This window comes from Narcine bancroftii, chromosome 7 (assembly GCF_036971445.1).
Source record: "Narcine bancroftii isolate sNarBan1 chromosome 7, sNarBan1.hap1, whole genome shotgun sequence".
NCBI classification, from domain to species: domain Eukaryota; kingdom Metazoa; phylum Chordata; class Chondrichthyes; order Torpediniformes; family Narcinidae; genus Narcine; species Narcine bancroftii.
This window is the reverse complement of record NC_091475.1, coordinates 13,935,946-13,950,718: the sequence shown is the minus strand read 5'-3', so window position 1 is coordinate 13,950,718 and position 14,773 is coordinate 13,935,946. Positions and strand designations below refer to the sequence as shown.

The 14,773-nt window shown below is 39.3% G+C and overlaps 1 protein-coding gene across 16 annotated transcripts in view; it reads left to right on the top strand.

Annotated features, from left to right (window-relative positions):
* Positions 1 to 14,332, top strand: part of erg (ETS transcription factor ERG) — a 262,636-nt gene extending 248,304 nt beyond the window's left edge. For 13 of the 16 annotated variants that reach the window (XM_069888905.1, XM_069888902.1, XM_069888908.1 and 10 more), the window contains 6 exons: positions 2,530 to 2,610; positions 5,451 to 5,522; positions 6,393 to 6,455; positions 8,285 to 8,338; positions 11,979 to 12,029; positions 12,345 to 14,332. In XM_069888905.1, the coding sequence (XP_069745006.1) occupies positions 2,530 to 2,610; positions 5,451 to 5,522; positions 6,393 to 6,455; positions 8,285 to 8,338; positions 11,979 to 12,029; positions 12,345 to 12,865 (842 nt within the window). In that variant the 3' untranslated portion in view covers positions 12,866 to 14,332. The remainder of the gene's footprint in view (positions 1 to 2,529; positions 2,611 to 5,450; positions 5,523 to 6,392; positions 6,456 to 8,284; positions 8,339 to 11,978; positions 12,030 to 12,344) is intronic. The other 3 variants (XM_069888917.1, XM_069888903.1, XM_069888910.1) reach the window with 2 other exon arrangements.
* Positions 14,333 to 14,773: the final 441 nt, after the last annotated feature.

Sequence of the window (14,773 nt, the reverse complement as noted above, 5' to 3'; positions counted from 1 at the left end):
CTCAATCTTCTGTTGATTTTGCTTAGTTTCATGGAGATCTTCTCTGGGGGAACCACCAAATGCCATGTCTTCCAACACTTTCCTGTCTCTCACAGATCAAATCTGAGCCCAGTATTCAGAGTACAGAGCGACCAGCCTTCCAACTTGTACTCTATTTTCAGACGAGCTAAGTGCTGGACATATATTACACTCACTGACGGCTCTGTTTTCTTTCAAATATAAATCAGTAAGTGCTGGAAGTACTCAGCAGTTAGTAGCATCAATGGAGAAGAGAGTTAATGTTTCATTTTGATTACCTTTCATCATATCCTTCATTAGATGTCCCATGATGAAAACTCTGACAGATGGGCATGGAACACTTCCCTGAAGAACTCTTGCATCTGGGATACAGATGATAGATCCCCAACAACCATAATCATCTTGTTTGGAGCAAAATATGAATGCAGAGGTGTAGAGTTTAACCCTAGATTCCAATTTTCAGTTTTAAGTTTGCTCTCAGGCAGTCCCTTACAAGCGAGCCTCATTTGGTATGGTAATCTCGGGCACAGGTGTGGCTGTAGGGTGAGTAGTTTGTGGGATGGTGAGCTCCTTGTGCCATGTGTGCTGGGCATGTTTGTGCCCAACAAGTGGACTCAAGGTTCTCAATGCAAACCCAGATGTTCTTCATTTTAATTGGTCATTGACCAGGAATTCCCACAAATCAGTGGGGCGTTTTCAAGAAGACTTTGAGAGCATCTTGGAATGTTTGCCTGGTAATCTCCTTCTCATGCTGGAGCTTGGAACAGAGTGTCTCCTTTGGACATCTTGTGTCACACATGCCAATGTAATGCCTGCTCAATGGAACTGGCTGAGTGTAATGAGGGTAGCAATGCTCGGGATTTTTGACCCAGGAGAGGATGCTCTTTTTTTTAAATCTTCTCAATTAATTTGGAGGATTTTGCAAAGACACCATTGGAGGATTCTCTCTGGCTTTGGGTGTTCCTTGTATCAGAAATGTATAGGAGCGAGAAAGGTCACCTGCTCTGTGGCCAATTAGCTTTGTGCTGCCTTTGTCATCTTGATCCTTGAGGACCCTTTTCCTCTGATAACTAGACTATCCTGGTTCACTGAAGACAATAGTGAATTTTACCATCCATATGTTCCTTTAATGCAAGATAATGGGAAGTGTTCCGCCATCCCACTGGATTTTGATTTTCAAAGCAGAGGGTTAAACAGCAAATGCAGGTTTCTGGAGGACCTTTGGTTTGCAGATGTTCATTCTCAATCTCTCTTGTTCCAGTGAATGAACCCTTGATGACTTAGTCTTCAACACGCGTCTCATCTTCATCCTCTAACCCCTTGACTGGGGTCACCCCGAGTTCAGTCAGCAGTTTTACTAGAGTTCCTTGATGTCACATTGAGTCTGCCGACCTACTGTCGAAAGGCAGTCCCTCTCATTGTACTCTCCTGTCCACAAAGGGGCAATGAAGGCTGAAACTGAGTGGTTTTGGGACCAGGTGGGACCCAAACTGTTACCTTCTGAGCAATTTACTGGCGAGCCAATGCCATGTGAGAGCTTGGTCAATCCCGACGATGGCCGTTTCTGATGAAGGATGATCAGTCAGAAATGTTAACACTTTTATCCCTCTCCACAGATGCTTCCTCAACCGCTGAGTATTCCCAGAATATTCTTGTTTCATTTCAGATTACAGCATCTGCAGTTTTTTTTCTCCGCTTTGAAGTCGATACCCAATGCATTATCATTTTTTTTTAACTTCAACTCATTCTTACCCAGGCCTTGAAACCTGTGGAACCTGATTTCCTTTTGCGACTTGAAAAAGTTACGAAATTTAAACCTTAGAGAAGCAAATCGTGCTGTTAGTTTCCTCAGCACTGGTAGTAAATGCACACATTGACATATCCCAGTTTATTTTAAAATTGAGAACCAATATTACCCTTCATCATGTGTTATTTGGTTTACTATCACATTCAGATGGCACAGATCTAGCGCTTTGCAAAATGATGCACTGGCCATTGTTTGTTTTGGCAGTGGTAGAAATTGCAACTTTATTGCATAAGTGGCAGAATGGATGAGAAACTTTATTCAGCCAATGCCTTTGCAGGCGAGAACCGTTTTTTTTTCTCCCCCCAGGCCGGCATTTAAGTGACAATGCAAAACCAGCAAGAGTGGAGATGACTGGGCAAATTCCCCATTGATCGTACTTGCTGCTCAAACCAAGTAACTATGCTCCATCGACCACAATTGTTTTCTGCAGAAGTTATCCTGCCTTTATTGGGAGAAATTGCCATAGTTTCTTTCTCCACTCTTTAAACAGTCTCTGTTTTCCGAGTAAATTGACCTTGTTTGCTAAACAATGGACTGTTTGCTGTGAGCAGTGCGCCCTCTCCCATCTCCAACTCATTGGCTGACAGTATTGTCAATAAATACTTCATTTTTTTTTCTAGTCCAACTTCTTCCTGTGTAACTGTCACTTTTCAATAGGATAACGTTTTGGTGACTTTTGAATCGAATCATTTCCTATTTTGCAGCACCACTTCCTCATTTGACTTCAGATGATGTCGATAAAGCCTTGCAAAACTCACCGCGTCTGATGCACGCCAGAAACACAGGTAATATATTAATGCTGAGCTCTCATCCACAAACTCTCCATTTCTTCACACCCACATCCCGGTACATACAATGAACCATAGCTCGCTACATTAGTCTTGGCCAAAAGGTCTTAGCCAGATCCTTTCTTATCTAACACCCTTTCCTGTGGATGAACCTTTCAAAACTAAGCAACAGTACTAAGGCATGAAAGAGCCCGACTTGGATTGGGGCATGTAATTTATTCCTGAATATCAAGATTGTGTTAGGGTTGCAGGAGATCAAGGGATGTTCAAGAGAGGTGAGTTGAAATATTATGCGACAGGGAGGAATACTTAATTTACGTGTGGACAACGGGATTTACAAAATTGGATTGGCACGGCTTTTGCATTTTCCTTCTGCTGTGTATGATATTTTATATGCGACATTATTGTCATGTACATACAAATGTACAGATGCGCCAAAATTCTTGCTGTATGCAGCCATGAAGCTTCACCCACAAAAGTATAAATTAAAAACAAAAGGAGATAATAAATATAAAAGGATAGAAAATTACATATTCATATTTACAGCTAGTGCAACTGTGTGGTACATTGTCTGTTACAGAGGATGATGGCAAAAGAATGGGGTAGTGTACATTTATCACTACTTATCAGTACTTGGCCAATATAAGACATTGATGTTGTGCATTGGAGACACTTACATTTTTGTTCATCAGACAATATTGAAAAATGCACAAGTCTGGACGTTCAATTGAGTATTTTTTGTTATGCAATAATATTCAGTTTTAAGGATGTTTCTGGATCAATGGGTCTAGTGGCCTTTGTGGCCAGAGGAATATTTTTCCTGGCTTCAAAGACATGTGAATCTCTGACATTGTTCTCCTCCTTCTGCAATCTTGCTATTGATTCTGTCTGTTGTTCACTCAGCCTCCTCACCCTTTCCCATGGTTATGATTTCAAAAACCAAAAAGACATGGTTTTCAAGTGAAATGCAATTTAGGGGTTACTTTTTAAAAAAAAATACAGAGACTGGTTGATGCCAGGAACACACTGCCAGAGGAGGTGGTGGATACAATTACTATATTTAGAATCCATTTTAAATATTAAAAGCACTGAAGGATACAGTCCTAATGTGGCCATATGTGTCATGCAATTGGGTACAAAGTTCAACGTGGATGGAATGGGCAGGAGGGCTCACTTCCATGCCCTTCCCACATCCAGCACATGTGGCAAAAGGCCCTCTTAGGTGCAATTATGTGGTCAGAAGTCAGGATGACCACAGAGAAATCCAAGAATGAAAATTTAAATGCAAACTACCTGTATGGCAAAATGCAGCGTCACATCGACGACACCCAGGAACCGGAAGCAATTCAAAATAAGGAAGTAGTCGGTAGAGAAAGTAGTGAAACAAATTGGTGGAGGTGTAAAAAGCTGAAACAAAAGATTGCGTTAGTTTATTTCTAGAGGTGTAGAACACAAAAGTGAGATTGCACCTTCTTGATAACAGTGAACGTGGAGTACCAAAGGGGATCAGATGCATTCCAATTTCCATTCTGCAAACAGGGTAGAAAAGTGTTAATGAGACTGGGTTAAAAGATAGAATCGGGCAGTGCGGGGAAGGGAGAAAATGGGAGGCAGGTGACCAGAGGCGATGAGGTTGGAGATGGTATAGGAGACGGTGGCTTGAACTAAGGTAGAAAGGTTTTACTGTGATTTTGAAAATGTAACAATTGAGAAACATTGGAGACACATGATTTATCCAGAGTTGATGAGGAGGAAACCTGATAGAAGCCTTTACTGTTATGAAAAGGTTTAATGAGGTGAACAGAGACCAACTGATTCCAATGGTAGTTAAGTGCGGGTTATGGTAGGAAGGGTGGAAGTAAAGGATGTAGCAGGGATTATGTATGTGTGCAAAACGTACGGATAAATGGAATGCTTGCTGCAGAAAAATTAAATGGGAATGTGGCGGGGAGAAACTGGATAATGAGCATCAGGCAAAGCTTGTGTGCACTCAACTTGGTTCATTTGATTTGAATGGCTTGTTTCGGTGCTGTACGTTCCATGCAACTGGGGAGAGGGTGGTGAGGAAGGCTGCTATTTGGCTTTTGGATGATAGATACTTCACCATTTTATTCAATGCAAAATTCTTGATTCCAGTACAATTACATTCACCTCCTTCACTTTTTTCCATCAAGGATTCCCTCATTTAACAGCTTCATGTCTTCGTTGTCAAGAATGAGAATGTTGCCTGATCAGCAAATAGCAGGAATCCAGCTGGAGTTTCTCACAGAATCGATAACCATGCAGCCATTTCCTATTTCCGTCCTCTAATAGTTTGTTACTCATGCTCTCCAGAAGACAGTGACACGCACTATGCTACTGCAGGAGCTGGCAAGCCCGCTGACCATCTCCCCCCCCCCCCCCCTTCGATAAGGGATGGTTATCAGAACGTGGAATGCCATTAATGCGGTGTGATGTGTTCCTTCAAAGGAGGCATCTTCTGAAAGAGCTGATCCTGACCCAAACCTAACCGCAATGTAGAAATGCTTTAGTTACCTCCTGTTTTCTCAATGTAAGTTTGTTAATGAAGATTTCCTCTGAATGTAATTGCACATTCAGGCAAGTAGTCATTTGTTTCCATCTATTAGTCATCCTTCAGCCTTTTCTCCAAACCCCACACGAATACTGATGATATTAGTAACTGAACAGCAACTAGGAACCTTGTTGATTATTCCCTTCCAAGTAGTGACTGACCTTGGGATCAGGATTCGGCCTGAGGTTGATTTGATACGAGCCCTTGTGATTAATCACTGCATGCACTTGATTGCTTGACTGTATTTCCTCTTTATCTTTTTTAGGGGGTGCCACATTCATTTTTCCAAATCCATCCGTTTATCCTGAACCAACCCAAAGATTGACAGTGAGACCTGGTAAGATTCAACAATGTGAACGTAGATGGACTATGAGAAATAAATATTTGTTTGAATGCCTAGAGATTGAAATTTATCCTCTTTTGGTGTGATAAGCATGTGTGACCCATTGTGTTAACGCCCAAACTAATTCTCCACCAAAATTCAAGAAACTCATCACAAATAATGCGATGGGATTCTGCATAAAATTGGCACTACCGGGAGCTGCAGTGTGCTTGCAACAGAGGTATCATTACCATCTCAATTGTGAGAGAATTGTTTGAAGTACTCTTCTGTGGCAGCCACGGTACGACTAGATCAAGTTCAGCTGTGGAAATGAGGGAAAATGATGGAGACAGAGAAGACGAGGCATTCTCTGGGCACATCATGGTCTGCACCAGGATGTCCTATGCCATGTTGTTCAGGGTTATGGTCTGATCACAGCAGGCAGCTCTGATGTAACTTGTGCAAGAAGAAAAACTCAGTGACCCATGAAAGGATCAGCGTTGCTGCAGGGGGCATCATCCGGGGCCTTGAAAACCAAGGCTGGCAGTGTAAGGCAGGGTGGTGAGTTGATGCTCATGGACCACACTGATTGACAGGTCAGTGGTGGCAAACAGGCCTTCAGTACAATCAGGGCTGTAAAACATGCAATGATTGTGTGACTGGCAAACCGTGGGTGCTGGGCCTTCAAAAGCATGATCCAAGTGGGTCCACAGCAGCAGCTTGCATTTTGGTCCCATTAAAGAGATAAATAATCCAAATGGGTTTTCTTCGCACCAGACATCTCAGGTTATCCAGCAGCTACCAGTCTGCCATGGTTCTGCAAGAGAGTCTGTCAGAAGTTTTTAAATTGATGACTATTTCATTCATTCCACTTTCTATTTTTAGATTTGCCTTACGATACAACCAGACGATCGGGGTGGGGAAGTCATCCTGGAGTTCCGCCAAAGGGTAATAAGTTTACCGTCTGTAACTCTGATCAATGGGGGCCTTTGTTTGCGTAGATACGACATGCGAGGCTGAAGCAGGTCAATTGTTTTTCTGCAAAGTCTGCACTCATTAAGGTGGCGAAGATTATGTGTGGGGGAATAGAACTTCAGGAATAACTTCTATTGGACAGACATGAGCCCCTGGCAGGCTGATGGAAAGTCACATTCACTGTCAGGACTCACTCGAATAGAAGCAGCAAGCTGGTAGGCTACAGACATCCTATTGCAAGGTGCAGGTCACGGTCAGTAATGTCCCACATACCTCTGATACTAAAGAACATTAGAACGTGCTGTTATAGGACGAGGCCATACTTCCTCTTAAACCTGCTCCACCATTCAGAAAGATCATAGCTGCTCTCATCTTTAAACTGCCTATTTCCTTGTAACCTCCTTGTTCTAATTAGTGCATAGTCAGTGATTTACCCTCCACTGCTCTGTGATGCAGAGACCTTCAAGGATTCAGAATTGCTTGAACTAAGAAATTGGTGGTTATTACAGTGATAAGGAGAGCATAAGAAAATAAGAAATAGGAGCAGGAGTCGGCCATTTGGCCCGTCGAGCCTGCTCTGCCATTCAATGAGATCATGGCTGATCTGATGATCGGCTCATCTCCACCGACCTGCCTTTACTCCATTTCCCCAAATTCCCTTACTATTTAAAAATCTTTTCTTTTTCAGTCACTTTATTAATCATATTTATAGGTAAACAATGCATGAGAATAGAAGTATAAAATCAAGAAGGAAAAAATAGCTGTATGACATCATATGATGTAACATATTGGATGACACCACAATTAATGAATATATCCTCATCTCCCCAAACTGAAATCTTCAAAGAAAGAAAAAAATTATTATATAAAAACCCCTCCTAATCTAAGAAAAGTAAACAAACAAAAGCCTGGGTGGCCTATCCTGAGAATTCGTTAATAAAAATTAATCGTCTGGTTTTCACCAACAAAGAGAAAAGAAATAAAATTAAATATAGTCCGGAAGGGAACATAATTATACTGACTAAGTCATGTGGAAATAATTTATAAAAGGTTGCCGAGTGTCTTCAAATTTAACAGATATATCAAATGTATGACTTTAAAAATCCATCCAACCTTATCTTAAATAGATTTACTGAGGTTGTCTGCACGCTTCAAATGGGTAACATTTAACAGATTCACCACCCTCAGGGAAAAGCAGTTCAACCTCACCTCCGTCCTAAATCTGCTACCCTGTATCTTGAGGCTATGTCACCTAGTTCTGAACCCCCTTACCAAAGGAAACAATTTATCTACCTTTATCTTAATAAAAGGTAAAGCCTTTCATAATTTTATATTTTTATAAGATCCCTTCTTGTTCTTCTAAAATCCAACGAGTACAGTCCCAGATGATTCAATCCCTTCATTTCTGGAATCAACCTGGTGAACCTTCTCTCCACCACCTCCAAAGCCAGTACATCCTTCCTCATGATAGGAAACCAGATGCTTCAGATGCGGTGTCCTAATTAATTGGGGCCCTAATTATGTCATCTGACCAGCTTTCATCTATCCACTCTGGTGGGCACTTCTGAAAGCTGTCAAGGTTGAAGCAGGCAGGCCCATGTCTGTGAAATGCCCTCTGCTGTTGATCGCACCACTCTTTTCCATCACATGGAAAGGGTTTTAATTTGTGACAGCATCATAACTTTCAGGCTTCAATAAAAATGGAGCAATCTTTAATTCTAAATGCAGTGGGAAGAGATATTGTGGGATGATCCCTTCAGCTTAGGTAAAGTGATTTTAAATTACCTTTTTTTTCTTTGCAGGAACCCCTTCCTCAAATGTAACCAAAGTGGAAGACCAAACTCGACAACCAATAGGTACATGCCATTGCAGACTTTAAACTGTCCTAGTTACCATCTTAACTATGTTAATAACATCAGAATTCTGTGCAGTGGGTTTTTAACCACTGATCTAATTCTTAAAGCTGTTTGCCTTAACTTATTTGTTGCATATATGAGATTTGTAAGCAAGACCATTCTTGGGTTGGGGGGGGGGGGTGTGTGTTAAGTTCCTATTTTAATGCCACATGTTATCAGCAAGTCTGCAATTTATTCATTTCAAAATTTTTAAAAGTTCACTTAGACCTGCAGCATGGTAACTGGCCCTTGTGGCCCCTGAGTCCATGCCACCCAAATACCCCAATTAGCCTACAACCCTTTACGTATTGAAGGGTGGGAGGAAACTGGAGTACCTGGGGAAAACCCACGCAGACACAGGAAAGAGCATACATACTCCTTATTGACAGTGCCAGATTCGGACCTGGGTCGCTAGCGCTGCAATTGCATTGCTCTCACTGCTACGTTAACCGTGCCACTCAAGTGATACGTTTCCCTGATCCTGAAAGAGTTCCCTTATCGAATGTTGAGGATGACAAATCCACTCACACTTCTTCTATTAGAAGCAATTTCATGGAACGCAACTCTCTCAAAACATTCAATTCTGAGAAAATGACTGTGTTAACTATCTGACATGCAAACTTGTAATGAATGTGGTTAAGTAAGCACATCATTTCAGTTCATTGAAGTTGTTAAACTGGCAATGTGTTATAAATGGTCCAAATAATTTCAAAGGAAATTGTGGCTCAAAGAGATACATTTTGTACCCTTTTCAACTTTTTATAATCTTAAGGTGCAACTTAATTCATGGATCAAATCAAGGAGAGTTTCCTTGTCTTATGTTTGACAAAATTGTATATGTTCTTCATAAATATATTGATTACTTTATTGTACATGTAGGTTAGAGTAAACTTTCCTCCAAGTACTAGATCTTAATTCCATGGTATTCTCGTGAAATATGGCTGATGTTGATTATGGTGAACAGATGTTTAAAGTGTTTACATAATCTTCTGTGGGAGTTAGTAACCCATTTATTTTTAATAGGTTGGCCGTGTGTTAACACCATATTGTACAATTCATCTGAAATTGATTAAACCTACATACAATATTAGGCAAATTCAAATGGAAAGTACATTGAGCATAAATTAAGTTTCCCCAAATTTTCAGGTTAGTTTAGAAAGGATTGCACTTCAAAGCACTCATACCTACAAAAGTGGCCATACTCTTGAAATAATGAGTTTGTAGCATTAAGAACATATTACCTAACACAAGACAAGAACAGGCTTTTTAGTTCCCAATGTCTGTGTCATCTACAGTGCCACTTTAAACTATACTTGACCCGCATCCCTCCTTTCCATGTCTGCTTCTGATCTGTCCAAATGCCTTTTAAACATAGCTGTCATATGTGCTTAAACCACTTCACCCCGCAGCACATTCCGGGAACCTGCCACTCTCTGTGTAAAGATAACACTTGCCTTTAATCTTCCCTCTTTCACCTTAACCCTACATACTTCCTCTAATACTTGACATGTCAATGCTGGATCAAAGACTATCCATACATGTGCCTCTCATAATTTTGTATACTTTGGTCAAGTTTCCCCTTTTACCCCATATCTACTTGTATTGCCACGTTCAGGGAGACATGGAAGGTTGCTAAGATCCCTCTCTCCCTTTCTGTTAATTGTGTGGATCAGACCTTTTCATTTGAAAGTCTTCAAATTGAACTTGGTTGCCAACTCCATTGTTTTCATCATCAGATATTTTGTTCAATTGTCAATATAAAGGATGAGTGGTATTTTCCACACTAATATTGGTTGATATGTGTTGGTTGATATACCAACCAAAGACGGGTGGGTGCCTTTTATGAGTTTATTAAAGAGGAAAAGAACATTAATTTCCTATTGTACGCCAATGGAAGTTATAAAAGATTCAGCATAGTTTTAGAAAGTAATTTAAGATGAGCTTCTATCGCTAATAAGCACAGTTTCGGGTGTACCCTCGAAACTGTTAAAGGATACTTGGCTTCAAAACATGTTTCAATACATTGCCTGATTCCACTGGTCCAAAAAGATTTCAAAATTGTGATTTTGCTAACATATATGGTTGGAAAGTCAAGCTGTTATTTCTCTGAAGAAGCTGCTCAATTTTAAAAGTGATTTGTGGCTCAATTGCAAATTATTCCTCTAATCAGCTCAATCAATGAACCAGAGAAAGGTATACAAGCTAAAGAAGGAAACGGCCAACATTATCAGCAGTAGTTCTCTTCATTCATTTGTCATTCCTCTGTCTTCTTTTAGAAATACCATGCACTCTTTGATGTTTTAGCTAGTTAGTCATCTATCCTGTCTGAGATGAGAGAGTTAACAGCATTGGGAAGGAAACATGGCAGTGATGGACAGTGGTGTAGAGGGGACCCTCTGTAAGGTCTGCTCACTGTCTCTCCTGATGCCCATTGTACCTTCTTGTCAGAAGTGACAATGGAGATGATGAAGAGCCTCTTTCTGGTCTTGGGATCAGTACCACTCCCCTACTGACTATATAAAACTGAGAAAGTCAAGGACCGAACTTGAACCTCTCTCGTCCATAAAGCTCAGGAACAGCTTTATTAACCATCTGAATCTTTGGAAGAATACAGATACTTCAGTAATATGAATCTTAGATTTAGGTTTCCTAAATATTCTTTTTTTTTAATTGGTATTTGTATTATACATTATAAATACTTTAACAGTACAGTTGTATATTGCACTCTAAGATTCAAAAGAAAAAAAATTACAAAAAAAGCTTTTCGTGATAAAAAAAATATTCCAGACATATTAAATAGAATTAACCACACAAAAAAAACTCAAAATGAAAAAAAATATATATTTATACCTCCTACCACGAAACAAGGTTAAAAGTTAACATATAGAGATGGACAACACAGCACCAAAGTTTCAAAAAAACCCTAATTCTTTAGGTAATGATAATAGTTCCATAAATGAGCCCCACATCTTTTGAAAGTTAATATTTGACTTTTGAATAGCATATATAATTTTTTTCTAAACTTAAACAAGACATCATATCATTTAGCCATTGTGTATGCGTAGGTGGGGTATTATCTTTCCATTTAATCAAAATTGCATGTCTGGCTATCAGTGAAGTCAAGGATAAAATTCGGTTTCGAGTTGGAGTCCAGCAAAACATTGACTTCTTGAAATGCTCCAAAAAGAGCAATTAAAGGGGAAGGTTCTAATTTAAACCTGAGAATCACCAATAATGTTTGAAAAATATCTTTCCAAAACATTTCTAATCTAGGGTAAGTCCAGAACGTGTGAGTAAAGAAGCCTCAGCAATTTTACATATGTCACATAGAGGATTTATATCTGAGTAAAAGCGAGACAATTTAACTTTAGACATATGTACTCAATGGTCCATTTTAAAATGCCACAGTGCACAAATGCACAAACAGACGTAATATTAACCACAATACAAATAGAGTCCCGCACCTCATCGGAGAATAAAAGATTCAAACTCTGTTCTCAGTCGTTCTTGATTTTAACTAACAAGGCTATTCTTAAATTAAGTAAATATTCTAAGTGCATTCTGAATCCGATCACCTTCTAAACATTTATTCCGATTTTAGCAGATCCTTATCAGATTCTTGGGCCAACCAGCAGTCGACTCGCAAACCCAGGTATGCTGAAAGTAGCATTGTAAGAATAAAATTTAATGCAGTTCCCGATTAATTCTCCTTCTCTCATTCTCCTTCCTCAAATTACAATTATAATTTTTTTTACCATCATGTCTACTTATTTCTATTGCTAATACTCTAAAGATTCACATCTCTATCAACCTTTCTCCTGCTATCAAGGATTCTACACGTACTTTACCTTTTCATTTACCTTTCCCAGTTTCTGTGCTGTCCTGCTTTATAAGTCTTGAAACTCTTCTCTCTCTCCAAATTAAATTGGAAAGCCTGAGGGATTGAAATTACCATTCTTTATTTCAGGGAGTGGTCAGATTCAGCTGTGGCAATTCTTGCTGGAGCTTCTGTCGGACAGCTCCAATGCCAACTGCATCACTTGGGAAGGGACCAATGGAGAGTTCAAGATGACTGATCCAGATGAAGTAGCGAGACGTTGGGGAGAGAGGAAGAGCAAGCCCAACATGAACTATGACAAGCTGAGCAGGGCCTTACGTTATTACTATGACAAGAACATCATGACCAAAGTCCATGGCAAACGCTATGCCTACAAGTTTGACTTCCATGGGATTGCACAGGCCTTGCAGCCCCATCCCCCTGAGTCTTCTGTGTACAAGTACCCAACAGATATCTCTTACATGAGCTCCTATCATGCACATCAGCCAAAGATGAATTTTGTGGCACCTCATCCTCCAGCTCTACCTGTGACGTCATCTAGTTTCTTTGCAGCTCCAGGCCCATACTGGAATTCTCCGACTGGCAGCATTTACCCAAACGCCAGACATCCTGCCAGCCATATGCAACCTCATCTTGGCACTTACTATTGAACAAAGCTCAGAATTTTCGACTAAGACTTGGGTTACTGCTCTGGGAATGCAACACTGTTTTACTAACTACAGACTTTTAAAATTGGAGAAATAAAATCAAAGTTTAGACTCAAACTATACATAAATACTGAAGCTGGGATAAGTCTCGAATACTGGAAGAGCTAAGACTGTGTGTTGACAAATTGGAAATAACGTGATTCATGGCCATGGAAGACTTGAGTTGAGTTACTGAAAGAACGGTGTTTTGAAATGGAAAAATAAATAATTAAGGATCAAATAACTTGTTGCTGATGGCAATCAGGAAAAGGTTGAGTGCTGCATGGAATGCAATATTGAGATTATGGAATTTAAGAACCTAACATCAACATACAGTAAGAGGAAACAAAAGTTAAAATTACATAAATGTAGGATCTACCAACGAGAGACTTGAAATGTAACATCTTGGATGTTCTTCAGTAGTTAAACTCTTGCTCTCTGGAATGAAGTATTTATACCTTCTGGAATTTATTTGTTAACAGGATTTATCATTCTAAATATATTAAAAACAAAATTGTGGAAGATATCTCCAAACCTTGGGAGACTGTTGGACAATACTGCAATGATTTGGTACAATGATTTCTTACTTTGCATGGTTTGAGCCAAGCATTTGGATTTGAGTATGTGCAGAAGGCTACGTGATGGATTGGTAATTAGGCAAAGGTGATGGAATAGGAAAATGTTGGGTAGAAAGGAATGAACTAGTGTGTGTTCTCTTTTGCAAATGGGCATGCAGAAACAAGACAATATCAATTGGATATATAAAAAAAAGTTCTCCAAAGAAAATTTTCATGATCATTATTAGAAGGAGAAAGCAAAACAGGAACATGGAGCCAAAATACTTCATGATACAATGAAATTTAAAACAAAACATCTCTAAGAATTGGAAAACTGGGATTGTCTGGAATTATAACATTTTGAGAAAAAAAAATGGAATTTTGTGAATGTGCCTGATGTAAAACTGATCTCGACCCAAAACTTGCGGTTTTAACATTTTTATACCTGCACATTTGGGCGGGGAGGAGCCCACTGTCAAACCTGAGGAGATTTCAATGCATTTTTTTTAAACCTAGGCGGTCGCCAGATGTGAAGAGTCGCGAACGCTGTGCGTTTGTAAGAAATAAGTATTCAAATCAAGGTTATTTGCATTTTATATTGTAAACTTATTATGTAACTTATGCATTTATATATTCCTTTGTTTTCTGACACTACGAGTTGACCTCGGCCAACCATGGACAGCAAAATATTAAAAAAAAGACAAAAACAGGTTTTAAAAAAAAAGAAAAAGGAAAAAAAATATGACGCGCGATTAAATGTTACAGCCTTGATTTATAACTTTTTAATGAAATATGCTTTATGTTTACATATGAAACTCTTAGCACATAGGTTGCAAATTATATATGTATTAAAATAAGCCTGGCTTTCATTTCAGAGTTTGTTTTCCCATTGTTACTTATACCTCAAGCTTATGACAACATCTTTCTGTGTGGTCATGTAAGGTGGGTGGGAGGGATGGGAGACTGGTTGGTGCATTGGTCAACGAAAGGAATGCAAATCCTAACTATATGTAGGTAACTGTTGATATCTAATAGGTGGATCTAGTCATCTTCAAAGATGGGGCATTGTTACAAAAGGTAATTAATTAAAAAGACAATCATGTAATTGTTATTCAATAAAAGTAAGTTTATTGATACTGTGCCAAAAAGCAGATATTTGAAGAATTCTCATTTTAAGAGAACATTGACTATACACATTCTGTAATATTGGCAAAACCCGCAGTGTAAATAGTAATTGTGAAGCCAGCCACCAGTACCAAAGAAAGAAATATAATTTTATTTTGTGAATCAAAAGAAATGGGATTAGTTGAAAGGA